Source organism: Mercenaria mercenaria, chromosome 3, assembly GCF_021730395.1.
Source record: "Mercenaria mercenaria strain notata chromosome 3, MADL_Memer_1, whole genome shotgun sequence".
NCBI classification, from domain to species: Eukaryota; Metazoa; Mollusca; class Bivalvia; order Venerida; family Veneridae; genus Mercenaria; species Mercenaria mercenaria.
Genome location: NC_069363.1, coordinates 72,950,428 through 72,973,888, shown reverse-complemented (window position 1 = coordinate 72,973,888; position 23,461 = coordinate 72,950,428). Strand labels below are relative to the sequence as shown.

Sequence of the window (23,461 nt, the reverse complement as noted above, 5' to 3'; positions counted from 1 at the left end):
AATGACATATATTTGGTATATTGTTGACATTTCAGGAACTGCAATTAGTGCAGGACCGTCATCCAGCGAATTATGTAGAAGTAACCTTATATTCTAGCTACAATTTTAGTCTGTAATTATAACAAAATTAAAGTTGACATAGCGTATGAAGTTATCGGAGTAATGTTAAAACTTTCTATTAGCGCAGGACATACGTCTTGCACAGATAAAACATATAATTTTTCGTTCTCGTTATGATGGAAACCACTCTTGTTTCTATCTATTTCTACTACATTTTTAAAAGGTACATAAATGATGTTTTATAAATTAAATATATTTAAATTCAGCATTTGCTATTATTTTTATTTATTATTTATTATACCAGATTTATATAGCGCCCTTTTCATGATAAACACGTTTGAAGGCGCTTTACAGCAACTGCAGCCACACAGGGCGCGAAATCATCCTCTACTAGTACAGACACAGAGCGATCTGACCAGAGGGACAGAGTGAGACAAAGCCCCCACAGAGAGATCAGAAATCAGAGACAGGCTTGTCCGGCTAACTTAGCCTAGCTCGTTGCGAATAGACAGCCTGGTTCTTTAATGTGCCCAGTGTATAGCACTGATACATGCAAGGATTGCCTTTGTTCCTGACCAGTACACCTCTAGCTGGGTGGGAAACACTGAAAAGCGTTTCTGAAAATTCCCGAGTAGCTGCCGGGGATCGAACCCCGACCTCAGGATTGGAAGGCCAGTGTGCAAACCACTGAGCTATCCGTCCACCCAATACATCCTATTAGTGCAGAACTGACATCCCGCGCGGGTTACAGAATTAAAATTACATTTGTCTTTGCAAAAGCTACAACTTTAGTCTGTAACCATAAAACAAAGTTAAATTTAGCATGGTTTATGAAAGATATTCAAGTAATCAGGATCATTTCCAGATTTTTTATTAGCGCAGGGCCGACATCCCGCACAAGATACAGATGTAACAAAATATTAATTTGGCAAAAGCTACAATTACAGCCTGTAATCACAAAACAATGATAAAGTTAGCATCGTTTATGAAAGATATCCAAGTTATCAGGATTATTTCCAGATTTTTTATTAGCGCAGGGCAAACACATCTTGCGCAGATAACAAATGTAATATTTCGTTCTCGTTATGACGGAAATCACGCTTCTTTCTATTTTTTTCTCGTCCGAAAACATTTTTTATGAAGTTACATAAATAGTATCTTTTAGAATTGAAATATGTTTGAACTATCGGCGTCAGTTCAGAATTTGCTATTAGCGCAGGAACAACATCCTGCGCAGGCTACGGATGAAACATTATATTCAGATTTTCAAATGCTACATTTTTAGACTGTAATCGAAAAACGAATTAAAAGTTTAAATGGTTTATAAAAGATATTCAAGTTATTGGAGTAATTTTCAGAGTTCTATTAATGCAGGGCACACATCTTGCGCACCTATAAAATGTAAAATTTCGTTCACATTTTGACGAAACTTATTAGTTATTCTATCTGTCTCACTATAAAACATTAAAAAATGATATAAGTATAAAAGATATGTAAGAATCGTCTTTTAATTCTGTTTATTTTTGTTTTATTTTTAATCTTGGCCCTGTCAAGAGATATGCTCACGTTGGTAAAAAAGAATTGCGCTTTTTCAATATGATGAAAAAAAGCGATATGGTGAATTGTGGTAAGAGTGTGGCAATTCAGTCTTTTATGTAAGTCTCCTTTATGTTCTATATCCGGTATAAAATGACTGCGTGTGATCGAATGAAGTAAAAATACTTTAGTTATAAAAAGAATAGAGAGGACGATGTGGCTATCCGAAGGAAATCACACCTTCACGCATGTTTGAGTTTTATTGCATATTGTATCATACTGCAGATATTGAAACCTGGTGACCGACTCCCATTAATTTACTAATGTTGAAATAAATTTATGACACATTTTTAAAACCGAGATTTGCAATATCAGTCTGTAATTGTTAAACAATGTAAAAGTTAGCATGGTTTATGGCAGTTATTCATATTATCAGAGTAATTTCCAGATATCAATACGATCTGTAAGAAATGACCAATATATATTTGAAATATAGGTGTTATTTCAGGATTTGATATTAGCGCTGGATCGACATCCCCCACAGGCTATGGCGTTTAAAAGTTAAAAAAAATATAAAAAAAATCTTGTGTTATTAAATATACTTTGGATATTTTGTATCATTTTAAAGTTTTTTAACACCTATGACAAATGACTCTTAATACCGTCGTCAACAGAAATTTTTAGTCCATAAACTACCAGGGACGTGAGCATCTCATTGAAATTACCGCATAAATACGCTCATTTACTTTAAAAAAATGTTTTTCTTGTTCTTTACAAATTAAGCACTGTCAGTTCACACCTTTACGCATGCCTGATCATCGTCAGTTTTAAAATTAAACAGTTTTATGTAGGCCTACAAGTCTAACCCTCTAATGATATTCAATTTTATCGGGAGATATCAACTATATGTTAAAAGCGCAGACTCATTTACCAAACGCGCAAGACAGTTACCCTGCGCATATAAGAAATATATAAGGTTGCCCGATTTACAAATCGTTGCGCAGATAACAAATTGGTTATTTGCGCTGCGCGATTTACCAAATGCGCATATTGGCTATATGCGCGTAACATATATATTATATTTATTTATGTCATTTATACTCGGAATTACTTTCAGATTTGTTTAAGCCATTATGCAATCATAGTTTTCCTATAATTGATGTGCCTATTGAAAAAATTCCTGTAAGATCTAAGAGAAAGTAGGGCTTGACAAATCCATGCAGTGATATTCTATATAGAAACCTGTATCTTAAACATTTAAAACAGAACTTTGTTGTTCCCAAGTCTAAAATCTGTTCGGTTCCATTACATACCTCATTATGGTCGCATTAGCTAGATGCTTGATACAAGATTCTGGTATGTAGCTTTCTCAGCTGACTGTCTATAAAAATCATTTTTCCTTAATTGAATTGCAAGACAATTACAAATTGTAGCAGCATAAGTAAAAGTCCTTGGTAGCTCTTCTTGCAGTATGACTTGCTTTCAAAGAATTTGTTGAGCCCTGACTAGCAAAGAATGACAACATCACAAAATGACTCCACAGTCCACAAAGAATTACTCAGCTAATCAGATATCCGTCACCCAACACTAAAAGGAATAAAAATTTGAGGTGATGTGGTGCCCTCTGATACAATGGGTACAAAATGACCACTTATTACAGTAATTCCAAATTGCAGTTAAGTTTAGGCTGGGGGTCCCTTTAACACAGTACAAGCAATGCTAGGTTTATTTTATTTTTTAAGATTTGCAATTACTTGGTGGCTACATGACTTCTCCCTTATCTCCAACCTCATGTTGGGATAACCTGCTTTGTAAATGCATCTTTATATTATCTGCCAGGTTTGTGTGGGCATGGATTATTTCAAATTCTCTATATTTCCTCATGATACAGTATTCAGGAATGGTCTGCCTCATCACCTTGCTGCCTTGCCAAGCTTTGGCGTTTTCAGCAGGCAGTCTCAGAATTGAACTATTAAAGTCTGCAAAAGATGTTTTTAGCACTTAACTTTTTCTCACTACATAAGTTAACTCTGTCAACTATTTTGGCTGAATTATAGCCCTTTTTGACTTCAAAATCAGTTAAATTTTTCATACCAGTCCATATTTTGCCTAACTTGTTTGTCAAATGGCTTTGAAACTTTGCCCGCTTGTTTACCATTATAGTCTACATGTGTAGGCAAGACTACATAACTAGGACAAGGACTATAGCTCAGTTTTGGCCCTTTTTTGACATAGAAATTAGTTAAGTTTGGCATACCATTCCACATTTTGTATAAATTAACTGTTTGATATATGGCTTTGAAACTTTGAAGACTTGCTTACCATCATGGTCACACATTGCCATATAGTGCAAGACTTATCCAAATCCGTAAATACAGGTACATCATCATGTACATTGTTTGTCTTATCTATTTTTAGCTTGACTATTCGAAGAATAGGGGAGCTATCCTACTCTCCCCGGCGTCGGCGTGAGCGTGAGCGTCACACAAATGTTAAAGTTTGCGTACCACCCCAAATATTTTCAAAGTCCATTGAGATATTGCTTTGATATTTTGCATACTTGTTTACCATTATGACCCCAGTCTGTAAAAAGGAGGAGGCAACTCTATCAAGCAGTTTGACTGAATTATGGCCCCGTTTCGACTTAGAATAAATGTTAAAGTTTGCGTACCACCCCAAATATTTTCAAAGTCCATTGAGATATTGCTTTGATATTTTGCATACTTGTTTACCATTATGACCCCAGTCTGTAAAAAGGAGGAGGCAACTCTATCAAGCAGTTTGACTGAATTATGGCCCCGTTTCGACTTAGAATAAATGTTAAAGTTTGCGTACCACCCCAAATATTTTCAAAGTCCATTGAGATACAGCTTTCATATTTTGCTTACTTGTTTACCATCATGACCCCAGTCTGTAAAAAGGAGGAGGCAACTCTATCAAGCATTTTGACTGAATTATGGTCCCTTTTCGACTTAGAATATGCTTATTGTAATGTTAAAGTTTTACTCATTGCTTATAATTATACTATCAAGCACTGAGAATAGTCGAGCGCACTGTCCACTGACAGCTCTTGTTCTTCTTTTGTCTGAAAATCTCTGGTAATATTTTGACCCCATACTTCTATCTATCAATTCTTCAAATAGTCGAGCGTGCTGTCAACAGACAGCTCTTGTTTATATTTTGCTAAATTATTTATTTCAGACTTTTTGTACAATGTTTATTGTGGCATTGTAAAGAAGTCTTTGGTAACCATGGCAACAGGGGGTGTGTCTCCTGAGAAATCTGCAAGGTCTGAGGGTAGCACAGTGAAACTGTTCATTACCTCATACACTGATGATTTCTTTGCAGAGCGAGAATTTTTGAAGAGAGAGGTATGTAGAACATTTGTTAGATTCTGCCACTTAACAATACTGTCTTTTCAGTTCTGAACTGTATGTCATCACTGATACTTTTTTGGCCAGTTTTTAGCTCGACTATTCATAGAATAGTAGAGCTATTGGACTCGCCCATGCGTCGGCGTCCGCGTCGGCGTCCGCGTCTGCGTCCGCGTCCCGATTTGGTTAAGTTTTTTTGTACGTAAGCTGGTATCTCAGCAACCACTTGTGGGAATGGATTGAAACTTCACACACTTATTCACTGTGATAAACTGACTTACATTGCACAGGTTCCATAACTCTATTTTGCTTTTTTACAAAATTATGCCCCTTTTTTGACTTAGAAATTTTTGGTTAAGGTTTTGTATGTAAGCTGGTATCTCAGCAACCGCTTGTGGGAATGGATTAAAACTTCACACACTTATTCACTGTGATAAACTGACTTACATTGCACAGGTTTCATAACTCTATTTTGCTTTTTTACAAAATTATGCCCCTTTTTCGACTTAGAATTTTTTGGTTTAGGTTTTGTATGTAAGCTGGTATCTCAGTACTCACTAATTGGAATGGATTGAAACTTCACACACTTGTTCACTGTCATGATCTGACATACACAAAGCAGGTTCCATAACTCTGTTTTGCTTTTTTTACAAATTTATGCCCCTTTTTCGACTTAGAATTTTTTGGTTAAGGTTTTGTATGTAAGCTGGTATCTCAGTATCCACTAATGGGAAAGGATTGAAACTTCACACACTTGTTCACTGTCATGATATGACATGCAGTGCAAAGGGTCAATAACTCAACTTTGCATTTTACAAAATTATGCCCCTTTTTAAACTTAGGAGTTTTTGGGTTAAATTCTTATATGTAAGCTGGTATCTCAGTACCCACTAATGGGAATGGATTGAAACTTCACACACTTGTCCACTGTCATGAGCTGATAAGCACTATGCAGGTTCCATAACCCTTTTTTGCTTTTTTTAAATATTGCCCCTTTTTAGACTTTCGTATTCATTCAGTCGACAAGGCTGTTGAATAGTCGAGCGTTGCTGTCCTCCGACAGCTCTTGTTAATCTTCCAGACCACTAATTAAATAATGTTTGCATGTCACATGAATATTTGCTTAATTTAGGAAAATGCAGCTCAGAAATTAAGTATGGACAAGTAATGTTTTAGCAAATGCAAAATAGGAAAGAGATGAAATTGGGCTGGATGACATCATTTGATGTTGCCATGGGGATTAGCAATTACTTAACATTTGTCCAAAGAAAACATGATTTTGACATAATATTATTAGTAGAATGCCCTTAGTTAACTATAAGTTCTTAACAGTTCAGTTGATTTTGGATGAGATGTGAAAAAATTAGTGCTCTTTACTTGTATTCATTGAACACCCAGACACTCATAGACTGTTTGCTTTCTCATCTTGGAATTTTTTTTTTGCTTGAAGGTACTGCAGGAGTTACGAAGTTGGTGTGAAAGTAAACAGCTTACACTAGCAGAGAAATTTGTAAAATGGGTAAGAAACAGTTATAATTGAAGATAAATTTGTGAAATGGGTAAGAAACATTTGTATTTGAAGATAAATTTGTGAAATGGGTAAGAAACAGTTACAATTGAAGATAAATTTGTAAAATGGGTAAGGAACAGTTATAATTGAAGATAAATTTGTGAAGTGGGTAAGAAACAGTTCACAGTTTAACAGCATTGTGTGAAAGGAGTAAGAAAAGTTTACAGTTGAATAGAAATTTGTGAAAGGGGTAAGAAACAGTTTACGGTTGAAGAGAAATTTGTAAAATGAGTAAGAAACAGTTTACAGTTGAGGAGAAGTTTGTGAATAAGGTAAGAAACAGTTTGCAGTTAAAGAGAAATTTGTGAAATGGGTAAGAAACTGTTTACGGTTGAAGAGAAATTATTGAAATTTGTAAGAAATAGTTGACAATTGAAGAAAAAATTGTGAAATTGGTAACTTAACTCTTGTAGAAAAAATTGTAAATGGGTAATAAACTGTCAGCAGGAACAGAGGAATTTGTAGATGATTTAGAAAAAGTTTGAAGAGGACTTTGTAAATAGGTTAGACATGGTTACTGCTGGAGGAAGTATGATATATACCGGGGTAATATGGACAGGATTGTGATTACATTCATATAAATATTTAGTATGTTTTATATTGTTAAATAATATAAATTGATAAAAACCTAGTATTACCTAGTAGGGGTATGATATTTGCTCATACACACTTTAAAATAGATGAAAAATTAGATTTCAGTTTAGTCCGTGTTGATTGAATTTGTAAGATGTTTGGCCATTTTAACTGACACAGGTCAGTTATATCAAACTTCAGTCAATAGACCGTGAACCGTGAAAAGAAGAGGAAAATGTTGAAAAGACTGCAATTTTATTGTGTGGAGATTGACAAGACTTACTATGGAGTTTTATGGTAGTAACTATGTATGTATTATTTTCAGGGTTCCCTTCATCCAGACAGGAGAGATCCAACAAGTCAAGAGAAAATACAAACAAGTATAGAAAACTGCTACTATAACAACATCATGCCAATATTTCTCAATTTTACCAGGTATGTGGAATATATGTCATTACAGTCCTTGATGATTCAGTGCCATGTAAACTTGGTGGAAGTGTCTTAAGTTTGGCTATTTATGCCAAGGTTAGGGAATGCAGGTGGTGTTTAATAACATATTTTTTAAATGCTTTGCATTTTAAGGTCTGAATAGTATGGGACCATAATAGTTTAAAATTGTGGTTAGAAATCATTTCTACTTCTTCCTGCCACAGCATGAACACTGGCAAAAGTAAGTCTAACTTGTGATGTAAGTATCACATTCATTTCGTTTTGATTTAAAATTACATCCAAGTCATCCATGTTATAAAACTGATGTAAGCAGTAGTGATTCACTGCCAGACATAAATTGTTAGCTTCAGATTGTAAGAAAAGTAGAAACAGGGCTCTCGTTTGCTTTTTGGGACTGGGGCCAGGGTTCATGCAAGGGGGGAACTTTGCATAATTTTTCAAAAAAATTCTTTTGAGAGGGAATTTCAAACGCGAAAAGAAATGCAAACAAATATAAACATTCTTTTCAACTTTACTGACCCAAACCTGAATTTTGTTAATTATAAACTCTGCTGTATGAATTCTGCCAATTATAAACAACCTTATTCAGGCATCACACTTTGTATTTTTTTTTCTCTGAGCCACTAAATTTTCGGAGACAATAAAATTTTAAGGCCAAATAGTCAACTGCAAAGCACTTAACACTGATGCTCTTGGACTCGAGGAGGGAATCTTTTTTAAATAGGGGGAAGCATACTATTTTGAGGGGGGAATGGGGCCGATATTTGGCCCATAATTTTGTCAAACGAGAGCCCTGAGAAACTTAAGGTTTTAAGTTGCTGTAAATAAAATAATCTTGCAAAAAGATAACTAACTTGGTATTGGAATATATACCTGTACATACCACATTTAGAACAATGTACAGATGTTTTTAATTTGTCCCTACAGCTTATTCCAGTCAATCTTTATAGAATGATTGCACCCCTGTTGTTTAGAGGTTAAGTTGATTGAAAATCAAGGTGACATTGACTTGAATAACTGGAGTATGCCTGCATGGACCTTTGGCTTTAAAATGATCTTAGGTGATTACTTGTGGTTATTTACAGTTACCCAGTAAGATGAAGGCTGGGTACAAGATATACTGAAAACTTTTATTTTCATTTCAGTGAAGGTGTGGGCTGGGTACCAATGTGGGGAGAATGTCCAGATGAACATATAGAGGATTATATTGAGGCATATGGTTTGTTGATGGAGGATTTAGAGGTCATGTATGGTGCTTACAGGGAGGATAATCATAACTGTATGTGAAATTTCTACTATGTTAACATGTTTGTCCCTTTCTCATGTACTCAGAGATAAACCTGGTTTCCTCTAGGATGCAAGATATGCCTAAATCAGGCAAACTGTTGAGAAAACAGGAAAGTGGTTCTGGTTTTGGTTCTAGCTCTTCTGGGTTAATGTGAATGTTTTTTTTAGGTTTTTCAACCCTTTAGAGATGGAAAAACATTCTAGTATGAAAAAAACAAAACGTTTTTAGTTCAGAACACAGAAGTTTAATGTAAACATTGTGGTTTATCTGGAGGCCAGTCAATCAGGTGTCTTGATGGCACTGCAAGTATTGTGATGTATAGATTCACAGGTATTGCAGTAGCTATGCAAGTACCATGATGTATAGATTCACAGATGTAACAGTATCATTGCAAGTATTGTGATGTATAGATTCACAGGTATTGCAGTAGCTATGCAAGTACCATGTTGTATGGATTCACAGATGTTACGGTATCATTGCAAGTATTGTGATGTATAGATTCACAGGTATTGCAGTAGCTATGCAAGTACCATGTTGTATGGATTCACAGATGTTACGGTATCATTGCAAGTATTGTGATGTATAGATTCACAGGTATTGCAGTAGCTATGCAAGTACCATGTTGTATGGATTCACAGATGTTACGGTATCATTGCAAGTATTGTGATGTATAGATTCACAGGTATTGCAGTAGCTATGCAAGTACCATGTTGTATGGATTCACAGATGTTACAGTATCATTGCAAGTATTGTGATGTATAGATTCACAGGTATTGCAGTAGCTATGCAAGTACCATGTTGTATGGATTCACAGATGTTACAGTATCATTGCAAGTATTGTGATGTATAGATTCACAGGTATTGCAGTAGCTATGCAAGTATCATGTTGTATGGATTCACAGATGTTACGGTATCATTGCAAGTACTGTGATTCACATGAGTAATGCTGCTGTTTATGATTAAATCATGGCAAATTAATGTCGTGGACTCATACTGACAGTTAGCAAATCATGTATTCTGTGTGTGAGATTTCAGCACTCTCCTTTCTTACTGAAAGCAATGTGCCTGTTGAGCTATATTTATGTCTGAAGAATGCAAAATTTAGCTTGCTGGCGGCAATTGGTTTTGCCTTTGCAACCAGTGCAGACCAAGATCAGCCTGCACATCTGTGCAGGCTGATCATGGTCTGCACTGTTTGCTATTCAGTTAGTAAATTTTCAGTGAACACCCCTTCGAATAATAAATGGTATTGCCCAAATTGAATGATGGACCAGTCCTTTTTAGAAATTTAGCAGGCTAAAGGTTAAGAAGAATATACAGTCACCTAAGTGCATAGTTTCATTTTGGGTCCACTACCTTTATCAATTTGTTGAACAGTACTACAGTGTTTGTAGTTATCAGGTACACATATAAAACATGTAGATATCACATTTAGTGTAGAATTTTAGAAAGGTTCTATTTAGTGTTTCTGTTGACATGACCTGAATTTTTTTTTTATTCCGGCAGCATTATTTTTGATACGGCATGACTCTGTGCTTGAGAAAGTTCCAGAATTGGAGCAGGAATACTTCCTGAAGAGAACACCAGCTTCAGATAAACTACAGTGCTGTGGAGACAAGATTGCTCAAAAAATTCCAGTAAGTACAGGTTTACTTGTTCAAAGTAAGGTGCCATTGAAAGATGGTCTCATGATTTTGATATAAACAGTAATTATTACTTATTTTCCTTGCACTTAGAAATACAGAAATACAGTGACAAGGTGAGCTTTTGTGATCACCTTCGTCCGTCGTCCGTCGTGTGTCCGTCCGTCCGTGCGTCCGTCAACAATTTCTTGTCTGCACGATAGTGGTTTCATTTATAATTTTATTTTAACCAAACTTGCACACAACTTGTATCACCATACGATCTCGGTTCCTTTCTTGAACTGGCCAGATCCCATTATTTGTTCCAGAGTTATGGCCCCTGAAAGGGCCAAAATCAGCTATTTTGACCTTGTCTGCACAATAGCAGCTTTATTTATGATTTGATTTTTACCAAACTGGCACACAATTTGAATCAGCATAAGATCTTGGTTCCTTTCTTGCATACCAGACGGGGATTTCCGGTATTTTTACCGGTGCTGGAAAAATCCATCTTACACCCCGGGGTGTAAGATGACTCCCGTGCTTTAAATGACGTATTACGAACTACATATATGAAGAAGATTTATGTAGTTATTTATATTTTATTTCGAAAAACGGAATAAAATCCAATACCTTGACAGTTCCTCTTTGTTCCTGATAGTATATTTCTCGATTCAAAACACGTTATTTTATCAAAAATTCATAACGTTACGCTGGAACTGATAAAATAAAACCGGAACTAAACATTGTTATTTGTCTTTGAAACGCCATGACGTCTTTCCTGTTTACGGACGTTGATTTCCCGCGCTTTGTTAAAATACGCTACTATAAGAAATAGTTCTAAAAAGAAAGCCGTTCGACTGAATTTATTTTATTATTATATCTTGATATCGGTATGCAAGAAAAAGATTCTGTCACTGGTTATAGGTGCAGATGAGAATATCCGGCTCTCGGGTAACTGTTTAGGCGGTAACTCGGTAGGAACCTCGTTACCGCCTAAACAGTTACTCTCGAGGCCGGAAATTCCCATCTGCACCTATAACCAGTGAAAGAATCTTATAATCTTGAACTGGCCAGATTCCGTTATGGGTTCCAGAGTTATGGACCCTGAAAGGACCAGAATTAGCTATTTTGCCCTTGTCTGCACAATAGCAGCTTCATTTATGATTTGAATTTAATCAAACTTGCACAAAACTTGTATTGCCATAAGATCTCGGTTCTTTTCTTGAACCGGCCAGATCCCCTAATGGGTTCCAGAGTTATGGCCCCTGAAAGGGCCAAAATTAGCTATTTTGACCTTGTCTGCACAATAGCAACTTCATTTATGATTTGATTTTAACCAAACTTGCACACAACTTGTATCACCACAAGATCTTGGTTCCTTTCTTAAACTGGCCAGATTCCATCATGGGTTCCAGAGTTATGGCCCCTTAAATGTCAAAAATTGGCTATTTTGGCTTTTGCAGCCATATAGAGACTTCATTTATGGTTTTATTTGATTCAAACTTCTAAAATATCTTCAACAACAATAAATCTTGGATTCCATGACAAATCAGATCCAATCGTAGTTTCCAGAGTTATTTTATATCTGATTACCTCCCCTGATTGTAGTCAAAATGGATTGATATCAGTAAGTACTTACAGGACTTATTTGAAATTTCATTATTGTCATTAGTTGGACCGAGCCAATCAGGGTAGATAACTATGGACTGATTTTATGTCAAATTACCTCCCTTTATTTCAAATTAAAATGGGTATATCTCCGTAACTAATGAAGATACTGATCTGAAATTTCATTTATGTCAACAGATTTATTTGGCAGATCCTTCTTTTGTTAACTTACAATAATTTTCTTTCGAATTACTTCCCTGTTATGTTACTATAAATAGCCTATTTTTAGTAATTTTTTTATTATTGGCCATAGGGAAAAACCGAGACCACTTTTCTGTGGTACAACATGGATGGTACCTCCAATTTTTAGGTGTATTTTAACATATATGTACCTTGTAAGAATTTTGTTTTTCTTTTTGGTTGAATTTCTTTCCTTTGTTGTTTCTGTCCTTTAGACTTAGATATTTTTTCTGAGGACCTTCTTGTCCTCAAGTGCAATGATAACAGGTGAGCGATATAGGGCCATCATGGCCCTCTTGTTGTTAATTATAAAATTTTGTAATAATCCTCCCACTTCCATGTGAAAGTATTTAAAAAGTTGAGTATTTCTTTTAGTTTCACTGTACTTTTTAATTTAACATTTGCATTTGATAGCTATTGGGGGTATTTTAACAATTTGAACCAAAACACAAGTTTTTTTACTGCGTGTAACTTACAAATTAAGTTATGTCCAGTATATTTTAGTTGTGCAGCCGAGATAGGCAAAGGGAGGTTATAATAATTTTACAAACTTGCATTTCTAATGCATTTTGGCTAAAATATAAAATTTTTGGTGCAAAACTTAACAACTATACTGTAATATATAATTGTGATACAGTTCATTAGGAAAAGTAGTTTTGTCAAATTTATACATATCCTAAAATAATTCTATTTTGGTTTGACTACAATAGGAAAATAAATTTTTAAAAATACCTCCGATGAAATTCTAACATGTATTGTAACTGCACCGTGAATATAGGTAAGTGTAAACGATCAAATATTTTCAACAAATCCATTACATAACCAAAATCTGATTATCTATCTTTAAATGTTTAAATTGTATTCCAAACTTCCTTCCCAGTAAGTTATTGGCTTCTTGTATGATTTTTTGTTTTTCGACTCTACAAATAGTATTCCTGCTCATTAACTGAGAAAACCAACATAGTGAATTTGCGAACCAGCATGGATCCAGACCAGCCTGCGCATCCAAGCAGTCTTGTCAGGATCCATACTGTTTGCTTTCAAACCCTGTTGCAATTAGAGAAACCATTAGCGAACAGTATGGACCAGACTGTGCGGATGTGCAGGCTGGTCTGGATTCCTGCTGGCTGCAAATTCACTATGTTGGTTTTCTCATGGTGTGGCTCATTTGCTGATTGTTATTTTGTTATTTCAGCCAGTAAGAATAATAAAGTACCACTGTGATTATAAAGGTCTGGATTCCAAGAAACATGCAAAATTAGAATTTGAAGACAGTCTACGTCAATCTGTGAGTTCTGTTAAATTGAAGTAGTGGTAGAATATTAACAGCGGACATGTTAAATAGAACATGTGTACCTTGTATATTTTTGGTAACTTTGAAGATTTTCTGTGTCGACTGTCGTAACATGTATATGTATTAAGGTCATTAAAAAGAAAAACTCCAAATCTCAGTATACTATATGTAGAATTCTTTCAAGGCATTTGAATTTGAAACTGCAGAATCAAATGCATTTATCAATATATAACAGGGATGATAAAGAGGACAAGAAATCATATGCTTGCTCAAGAACTTGTTTTCTGCATTAACTGTGAAGCAGTAGTGGTTGCTTATTGTAGGCAGGCATTACGGTCGATTGGATAACAGGCAAACTATTTAACTTGAATTCACAATGTTCAGTTGTGACTGTTAACCAGAATTACCTCTAAAAATATAACCAGCATTAAGAAACAAATTCATAAGACAACAGAATGAGCTGTTGCCAAAGTTGCAAATCAAAAGTAACACAAAATACCATTTTACATTTTTAGAAACAGACAAACAATACATGCAATATATTTTGTGCTTTGCCATTGTGGTCTCATGCTTCACTTTAATGCATTGCCTCGTGATTGTGATCTCATGCTTTCTGTATCACTTTTCCATTAAAACTGTCTGAGATCATAATGGTGATGCACTAGATTATGATGGCTTAGTGTTAAACAACAGAAGTTCACAATCTCGCCATAATGATCTTGCCCTCTGCGTCTTGCAAAGGGAGTAAGCAAAGTGCAATTTTGCGTATCTCCATTGTGATCCCACTTCAACAACATGATTTCACATTTTGCCAGCATGATTTCACGCTTTGCCGTCATGCGAACAGTTATTAGTGAAGCAATAGTTCTCGATGGAAAAGGGGAAAATCATTAAAAATTTCATAAGTTCATGATGCGCTAAAGGAAGCAATGTACAAAGGGTGAAATCTTAACTGTCAAATGCACAGCACCACACCAGGATGGTGAAGCACTAGATCATGTTGGCAAAACTGAAATGTTTTTATGCTTCACAATTTTGTTCTTGCCATCATGATCTAACACTATGTATAATTTGCAAAATATTCTTCCAGATATTGGACTTTTGTAAGCAGCGAATATTGTATGATTTTTGTGGAGAACAACCACAGTCTTTCAATAACCAAGATAGCCTTGTGTGTAGGCAACATGAGACATTTATGAGACTTAAAGGCTCTACAGTGTTAGGCAGAGAAGATGTTCTTCAAAAGGTTTGTGGTCTCAGTAGTACTTTAACACATTTTTAGTCCTCTACCATTGTTTTACCAGAAAGGACTTTTGAAATGTCCCCATCAGTTCATCTGTTTGTCCAAATGATGGTTCTTCAGGTAAGTTTCAGTATAAAAATGTGGTTTCTGTGGCAGCAAATATGACAAATACCACTTGTGGTAGGGGACTTTTATTGCCGGGCAGAAGTCTCCTTTACTGTAAGTGCAGTAATGTGAAAACCTGTACAGATTTAGTTTAAGATAAGATTTACAGTCTTTCCTAAATTCAAACATATTTAAATACATTTTATTAAGAAAGGATGAGTGGCCATAATTCATGGTTAAATGGAACAAAGGATAATTAGATAAAAAAATTTTTTCACTCATATCAAGTAGAGTAGATGCAGTTGCTGAACAGTTAAATAGGTAGTATGTTAATATTCTTTGCAAAACATGTATTTTAATAGTAAGTGAAAGTGCTAGTTTGAACATTATGATTTATTTGAGTTATATTTAAGGCTATGTATATCTGTGTTGTGTTTATAGATCGAGGATTATGTGTTCAGAGATGACAAAGACGTGCCATTGCTGTTACTAGGTGATCCTGGACTTGGAAAATCTTCCGTTCTCTGTAAATTTGCTGATATTTTTTCAAAGAAAATTAAAGACGGCTCATTAAAAAGGTGAAAATATTGTTTATTGTTTTAAAATTACCACGAAAAGTTAAAGGTTTATTTTCTTAGCCATTGTATAAAATGTCATTTATGTGTATAATGAAATGTGTAAGTTGGAAGAAATTTCAGGACCAGAAAAGGTTTGAAAATTGATAATTTATAGTGGTTATAATTAAGCAGGAAATATGTTTTTAGTTATACATTTGTTTCATTAGTTTGTAGAAGAAATTGCTTTCCATCTGACAATAATAGTGTATGTTTGTTTTGTCTGAATGATCTCTTTGTGCTATGGCCAATTATTTTGTGTACCTTCTCTTTCAGATCTGATAGTAAAACATGGCATTTATTCTTCCATTTTGTTGGTGCAGTACCGGGTTCTACAAACCTAGAACCAATGTTAAAACGACTTCTCAGAGAATTGGATTTTATTAATGTAAGCGCATGACTTTCTTGAATGAAAAAAAATCAAATTTACAAATAAAATATGTGAAAGTTGTAACAAGCAGCATCACATTTCACCATGTTTTATAATAGAATAGATGTAGGTAGCTGTGTGTTTCAGGGAAAGATTCAAAAGAAAATTTCAAGGGTAGTAGAAAAAAGTTGTGTTTACATGTACCGGGGTATGTGTTATTTGTAAAATAATTTGGTATACAGTTATTTATCAGTGGAATTTTTAATTTTGTTTATGTTGTTGTTTGACAATGCCATGGAAATATGTGATCTGTTCTTACGCAACAACGATGAAAAATAACTAAGTATAGAAATGGCTTCAATATGACAATTACAGTTTGATTTTCCTTCATGAGTTTCAGGTAAGGATTTATGATTTCAGGATTCAAACATGCCAAGGGATGTGAATGCAGCAGCTCAGATGTGTTGTAGTATGTTGTCTAATCCAAACACCCAGCCTCTTATCATTGTTGTCGATGCTCTCAATCAGGTACATGTACTCCTCTATGTGTCTTGGTCACTTTTAGAACTTGCCTTCGCAGCTAAGCAAAGACTGATAAATAATATGACTCAAATATCTTGTATATTGAGAAATCCAGCTATTTTAGTAGAATTGTCAAATTGTAAGAAATAACTTCTTAATATGAGTGTTGCCATTCATCATAGATTTGTTAAATAGTTAAGCAAACTGTCTTATGGACAGCTCTATGTGTCTTTGAAGAGATTTTTATTGCATTTCAGTACATTTATAGGAAATTATGATGAGCACTTACTGTTAAATTTCATTTCTGCATTACAGTTCTCTGAGGAGCAGGCAGCCAAGGTGATGAGCTGGGTACCAAGAAAACTCTCACCACATGTTCGCTGTGTGTTTTCTACTATAAATCAGTCAATGCAACATAAAACTCTGATGAAGCGGGAAACCAAACCAATAGAACTCAATATCTCACCTTTAGATATCAATTCAAGAAAGGTTTGTATATATTAAGAGGAAATAAAGCAGGTAGCAAGACAAGTATTGTTTGACATGTACTGTATTGGCAAGTCTTATGTAGCTAGTTGTTGTTATAGGCATATTGTATGTGTATCCCTAAAGTGTTTTTTGATGCATAAGAAAGACAAAATGTCCAATACTTAGTAAAATCAACCTTTAAATGAAAGAATACAGTCTTAACACTTATTAATCCCCCGCTGTGGCGGAGGGATTATAGGAATGGTCTGTGTCCTTCCGTCTGTCCGTCCTTCCGTCCGTAACAAAATTGTGTCCGGTCCATATCTCCTAAACCCCTTAAAGGATTTTCATGAAACTTTGGTCAAATGATCACCTCATCAAGACGATGTGCAGAACCCATGAGTCAGCCTTGTCGGTTCAAGGTCAAGGTCACAACTCAAGGTCAAAGGTTTGAGCCTGCCATTTTGTGTCCGCTCTATATCTCATAAACTCCTTGAAGGAATTTTATAAAACTTTGGTCAAATGATCACCTCATCAAGAAGATGTGCAGAACCCATGAGTCAGCCATGCCGGCTCAAGGTCTAGGTCACAACTTAGGGTCAAAGGTTTTGAGCCTTCCATTTTGTGTCCGCTCTATATCTTCTAAACTCCTTGAAGGATTTTCATGAAACTTGGTGTCACGTTAAGTAACCTGTATATTTAATGACCCGCCATTCTTGGCGTCACGTTTAAGTAACGTGCTCTTTTGTTGTTTTGTTATGACGTCCTGTACGTCACTTGTTGTTCTTTCGGTCTATGAAGTAAACAGTCAACGTAAAAGGAACAACACTTTTGTCTTCATTTAATGTCTCCACGACATTTTGGTGCCGTGACGCAAAAAAAAGTGAGCAATGGCAACTAAACTACGATATATCCAGAAGGGTCATAAAGGCACAGTTACATGACTTCTATCCAAATTCGAGGCAATTCAACAGGAAGCAGTCGATTACGAAGATCTGCAGACGATCGAAAATGCATTGAGGCAGAAACAGCAGACGATCATCGAGATCCATGAAAAAATCCTTGATTCAATCTCAGAAGATGACGGTGAACAGATCGAGACGGAAATTCTAGAGCACAATGAGTATATCTACACATTACAGACCAAGATACAGAAAATATCAAGTTTTAAAAAGGTAACTTTGTCTAACTTAAATGTAAATTCCCCAACCTTTCATGCGCCCGTTTCCGGCGAATCGTCCCAGACGAACCATGAGCACGAACTTCACGAGAATGTGTCTCACACTAACCCTGCCTCTACCCTCTCGCACAGTTCCATGTACCACAGACTACCTAACTGGCAGTCATTCTGGGATTCGTACGAGTCAGCTGTTCACACGAACCCGTCACTGAGTGGTGTACAGAAATTCAATTATCTGAAGTTGTCCTTAAGAGGAGAAGCTGTACAGATTATAGCAGGTTTTTCTTTAACTAATATTAACTATGACAAAGCAGTGTCTCTGTTACACGAAAGGTATGGACAGAGAGATAAAATTATACAAACATATATGAAAACATTGCTAGAAGTTCCAGCCCCTGTGTATACAGTAACCAGTCTGAGAAAGTTCTATGATACCACGGAGACATATTAGGGGACTTGATTCATTAGGCCAGAACGAGAGTACATACGGATCACTCCTCACTCCCGTCATCCTTCAGAAGTTATCACCGGAAGTGAGAACGAACATTACACATGCGTACGGAACACAGTCTTGGTGTTTAAATGACTTAATGCGGTGTATATTGAACGAAGTGAATATTCTAGACGCCGGAAATGCATTGAATACCCCGCAAGAAGTGTTTGCGACAGCATCCTTTCTGACCAGATCTGACATCCGCAGACCGGAGAAAAAGAATAAAGAAAAATCTAGTGCGAAATATACAAAAGTACAGACATGTGTGTATTGTAAGGGAGAACACTCTAGTACAGACTGTTTAAAAGTCAATGACCGCCCACTCACGCACATTTCTACAGACCCCACTGATGAGGAACCTCTTACCCCTTCCCATCTGCTATATGGGCGCAGAATTACCCCCCTTGTTTACCCAGACAATCAAGAAGCCACAGCAGACGACATTTCCCACAATTCTGCAGACAAACTTTACAGGTTTAAGTCTGCAACAATTGAACACTTTTGGTCGAGATGGAAGCATGAATATCTCACATCTTTGCGACAGTTTCATAAGATGTCTGGCAATCATGGCGATACTGTTACGGTTGGAGACGTAATGCAAATACATGACAATAACCTTCCGAGAAATCGCTGGTCCCTTGGCGTCATAGAGGACATTGTCACTGGTAGAGATGGTCTTATCTAAGCAGCCCGTATCAGATCCAGGCGAGGTGTTACCATGCGACCCATTGCCAAGTTGTATCCACTCGAGTTGAAATAACTTTATACACGTGATTCGTTTCACGTGCCATGACATGTGATTATATGGACACTTAAATTACTCAGCGATGTACATATACTACTTATTCAATTACATTTCCAGTGATTGCAGTGAAATAATGTTAGTAACTTCATTTATTCAAACGGATATAATTATCTATAGCAAAACTGTGATTTATTACAAAATTGACTCTACCAAATTTAATCTTACTAGACTTTCAAATTTTATATGATACACTATTATTATTGAGACAGCTTTAAAGTAGATTTACTATGTAATTACTTTATTCATGTATTTAGTCTGAATTTAAGCTTTGCGGCCCCCGAGTGTCACGTTAAGTAACCTGTATATTTAATGACCCGCCATTCTTGGCGTCACGTTTAAGTAACGTGCTCTTTTGTTGTTTTGTTATGACGTCCTGTATGTCACTTGTTGTTCTTCCGGTCTATGAAGTAAACAGTCAACGTAAAACGGACAACACTTTTGTCTTCATTTAATGTCTCCACGACACTTGGGTCAAATGATCACCTCATCAAGACGATATGCAGAACCCATGGGTCAGCCTTGTCGGCTCAAGGTCAAGGTCACAACTCGAGGTCAAAGGTTTGAGCCTTCCATTTTGTGTCCGCTCTATATCTCCTAAACCCCTTGAAGGAATTTTATCAAATTTGGGTCAAATGATCACCTCATCAAGACGATGTGCAGAACCCATGAGTCAGTCATGCCGGCTCAAGGTCAAGGTCACAACTTAGGGTCAAAGGTTTGAGCCTTCCATTTTGTGTCCGCTCTATATCTCCTAAACTACTTGAAGGTACTTTCATCAAATTTGGGTCAAACGATCACCTCATCAAGGCAATGTGCAGAACTTATGAGTCAGCCATGTCGGCTCAAGGTCAAGGTCACAACTCAAGGTCAAAGGTTTGAACCTTCCATTTCGTGTCCGCCCTATATCTCCTAAACCCCTTGAAGGAATTTTATAAAACTTGGGTAAAATAATTACCTTATCAAAACGATGTGCAGAATTTATGAGTCAATCATGCCAGCTCAAGGTCAAGGTCACAACTAAGGGTCTAAGGTTTTAGCCTTCCATTTTGTGTCCACTCTGTATCTCCTAAACCCCTTGAAGGATTTTCATCAAACTTGGGTCAAATGATCACCTCATCAAGAACTCATGAGTCAGCCATGTCAACTCAAGGTCAAGGTCACAACTGAAGGTCAAAGGTTTCAGCTCTGTATCTCCTAAACCCCTTGAAGGATTTTCATGAAACTTGGGTCAAATGATCACCTCATCAAGAAGTTGTGCAGAATTCATGAGTCAGCCATGTCAGTTCAAGGTAAAGGTCACAGCTAAAATCAAAGTTTTACGCTTTCACTATCCATAGCAGTGGCGGGGGGATGTAGCTGTCTTTCAGACTGCCTTGTTCTAAGATAATTCTATTGTCTTTCATTAAACTCTTTGCATGAAAAACTGATTTGAAATTGCAATTTACAGATTAAGTACTTGTATATGATTTACAGGCAATAGTGAGAGAAATGATGACCAAGTATAACAGAAGAATGTCCTCATCTCAGATAGAGAAATTGTTGGCACACACGTCTTCCGAGAACCCGCTCTGGCTGACAGTGGCGTGTGAGGAACTGTGTCAGTACAGTCGGAGTGGGGCGGTCGATGAGAGAATCAACTGTCTACCAGATGGTATTCTCAAGTAGGTTAACTTGTAGTTTTTGCAACAGTTTTAGTTTATTTCTGAATAGTTTTAAGGAACTGATAAACTTAGTTGAAGTGCCTGTGCAATATCCTAAACTCATTGTGCACTTTCAACAAATTCCATTTCAGTGATTTTCGGCACAGCCTTTGCTCTTTAAAAATGTAATTTCCAGTCTGGGCTTTCACTCCATTTAAATTTAGTTACAGTAGTAGCCAACAAGCCCTGGTGCCTGTCATTTTGTGGAATATTCTGTTGAGTGTATAGAAAAAAATACAGTCATACATATTGTAGCTCTTTGATCCTTTAGAAACAAAAACAGATTAAAAAACAGACTTTTCTTACTGGATTCAAGCATTTTATTGGAAGCCAAACATCCTGTTCTGCATATGCCCCATGTGGTTCTGGGACGATCTGTGTATGAAAAGAATTGGAACCACTGCCCTACCTTTGCATGATCGTAAGAGGTGACTAATAGTAGTGATGGGCAAATCGGTTAGATTTGCCAACCGATTAATCGGCATAATCGGACAAGCCAACCGATTCGATTAATCGGATATAATTGGATAATCGGTTGCTTTAGTTGCGTATCTATAAATTCATCTCACAGTGTATGTTTTATGTCATTACTTAAAAAGATGAACCACACAGACAACAAATATCCTATTTCTTTTGTATTCCTTCATAAACATGAGTAAGTTAATAGCATAAATGTAAAGTATTTGTGAAGATAGTAAACTTCAAATCAGGTACTTGTCTTAATTTCACAAGGGACTTTTCCAGAGATATTGTTATTAAATTAAACTTATTTATTAATCCTTAGTTAACGACTGGAATTATTTCAATTCCACAAAAGCCAAAAATGAAAATTCCTTTGCTAATATGCTTGCGTAAGTCTTACGGCATGCAATACATACTGCCATACTAATGTCAAGAGTTAAGGTTGTTGGTTTTCCCGACTTAATTTTGCAAAAGCCATATATCTTCCAAAATCTGGGTGATCACAGATGACTTCAGTTTCTTTCGAGACTTTGGAGTAAGCCATTTTACGTAGAGTAGTTTCCCTTGGCATAACTGCCCCCAAAGAACCGTAAATACCAGAAAGAAAAAGGTCAGAAACAACTAAATGATTCGTTTAGGGTGCCAAGTAATTAATCGGTCAGGGAAAAAGTGAAGTCGGCGATCGTGCTCATGAATGCAAAGCCGACGATTATTCGATTGTCGCCGATTGTCGGCCCATCACTAACTAATAGGGTCTTAACACTTGGTTTTGCTGTAACTCTGTGATTCCAGCAGGTATGCAAATTTTGATTCCATACCTCATGTTTTTATTTTGATGTAAATGAGATGTGAAACCAAAATTTGTAGTCCTGTTTGGCGCCATATAACCTTTACTGTGTTGGTGCGCCGTAAAACCCAAATAAATAAATAACTGTTCTGCATATGCCAGATTAAATGCTATAATATGAAGAATTTTTTCTAATTTACTAAATTTCAGCTTGCTAGAAGAGCTGCTGAGGAGGTTTGAGGGTGAGTCTGGAGGTACCCTGATTGTGGCAACACTTTGTCTACTGGAAGCCTCGGCTGCTGGACTGCTTGAGTCTGAGCTTCGTCACATCCTTGCTGACGAGGACAAACTCATGCCACCAGCTCCTTTTGATGAAAAAGGTCAGTTTGACAGGCACTGAATTGTATTTATGATTATAATAAACTTCCTTAACCTGAAACAACAGACATCCATTTTAACCCTGAATACCAGTATGTCCTCTTGTACATCCCGAAATCTTGTGTCAACTCCTTCCACTATATTAGCCTGATTTGTTCCAAACTTTTACAGATGAACAAGCTTGATGTGCAGATGACCATAAAGGAAGAATGTTTCGCTGTGACTATTTTTACTGCAGTTATGGTTTATTGATAGTTTTACTATATATAATATAGAGGAAAATCTTGTATGTCCAAGTCCTCAAACACTATTAGCCTGATTTGTTTCAAACTTTTACAGATGAACAAGCTTGATGTGCAGTTGACCATAAAGGAAGAATGTTTCGCTGTGACTATTTTTACAGCAGTTATGGTTTATTGATAGTTTTACTATATATACAGGGATCAGCCTAAGTCAAAATTTTAGGGAGAAGTGACTTCTCCCTCCACAGAATTTAGGGAGAAGTTGAGAAATTTAAGGAGAAGAATCGACATAGCATTCAGTTTCTTGCCTATATATATCCACTTTCTGTGGGTCTAGCTGTAACTTATAAACAGTAATTATTTAAGGAAATTGATTCTTGCATTATCATTTTCATGAATTTCTAAATAAAGTATAAACTTAGCTATGAAAAAGTCGCCTTTAAATTTTTATCCGAAATTTACATGTCCGAAATT

The 23,461-nt window shown here is 36.1% G+C and overlaps 1 protein-coding gene across 2 annotated transcripts in view; it reads left to right on the top strand.

Annotated features, from left to right (window-relative positions):
• LOC123524415 (TPR repeat-containing protein DDB_G0287407-like) overlaps nucleotides 1-23,461 on the top strand; it is a 48,280-nt gene that overhangs the window by 4,717 nt on the left and 20,102 nt on the right. For both annotated transcript variants that reach the window (XM_045302601.2, XM_053538881.1), the window contains 13 exons: nucleotides 4,798-4,967; nucleotides 6,421-6,489; nucleotides 7,439-7,548; nucleotides 8,709-8,842; nucleotides 10,358-10,488; nucleotides 13,520-13,612; nucleotides 14,709-14,864; nucleotides 15,408-15,544; nucleotides 15,857-15,968; nucleotides 16,371-16,478; nucleotides 16,788-16,961; nucleotides 20,892-21,079; nucleotides 22,578-22,747. In XM_045302601.2, coding sequence (XP_045158536.2) covers nucleotides 4,848-4,967; nucleotides 6,421-6,489; nucleotides 7,439-7,548; nucleotides 8,709-8,842; nucleotides 10,358-10,488; nucleotides 13,520-13,612; nucleotides 14,709-14,864; nucleotides 15,408-15,544; nucleotides 15,857-15,968; nucleotides 16,371-16,478; nucleotides 16,788-16,961; nucleotides 20,892-21,079; nucleotides 22,578-22,747 — 1,702 coding nt within the window. In that variant the 5' untranslated portion in view covers nucleotides 4,798-4,847. The remainder of the gene's footprint in view (nucleotides 1-4,797; nucleotides 4,968-6,420; nucleotides 6,490-7,438; nucleotides 7,549-8,708; nucleotides 8,843-10,357; nucleotides 10,489-13,519; nucleotides 13,613-14,708; nucleotides 14,865-15,407; nucleotides 15,545-15,856; nucleotides 15,969-16,370; nucleotides 16,479-16,787; nucleotides 16,962-20,891; nucleotides 21,080-22,577; nucleotides 22,748-23,461) is intronic.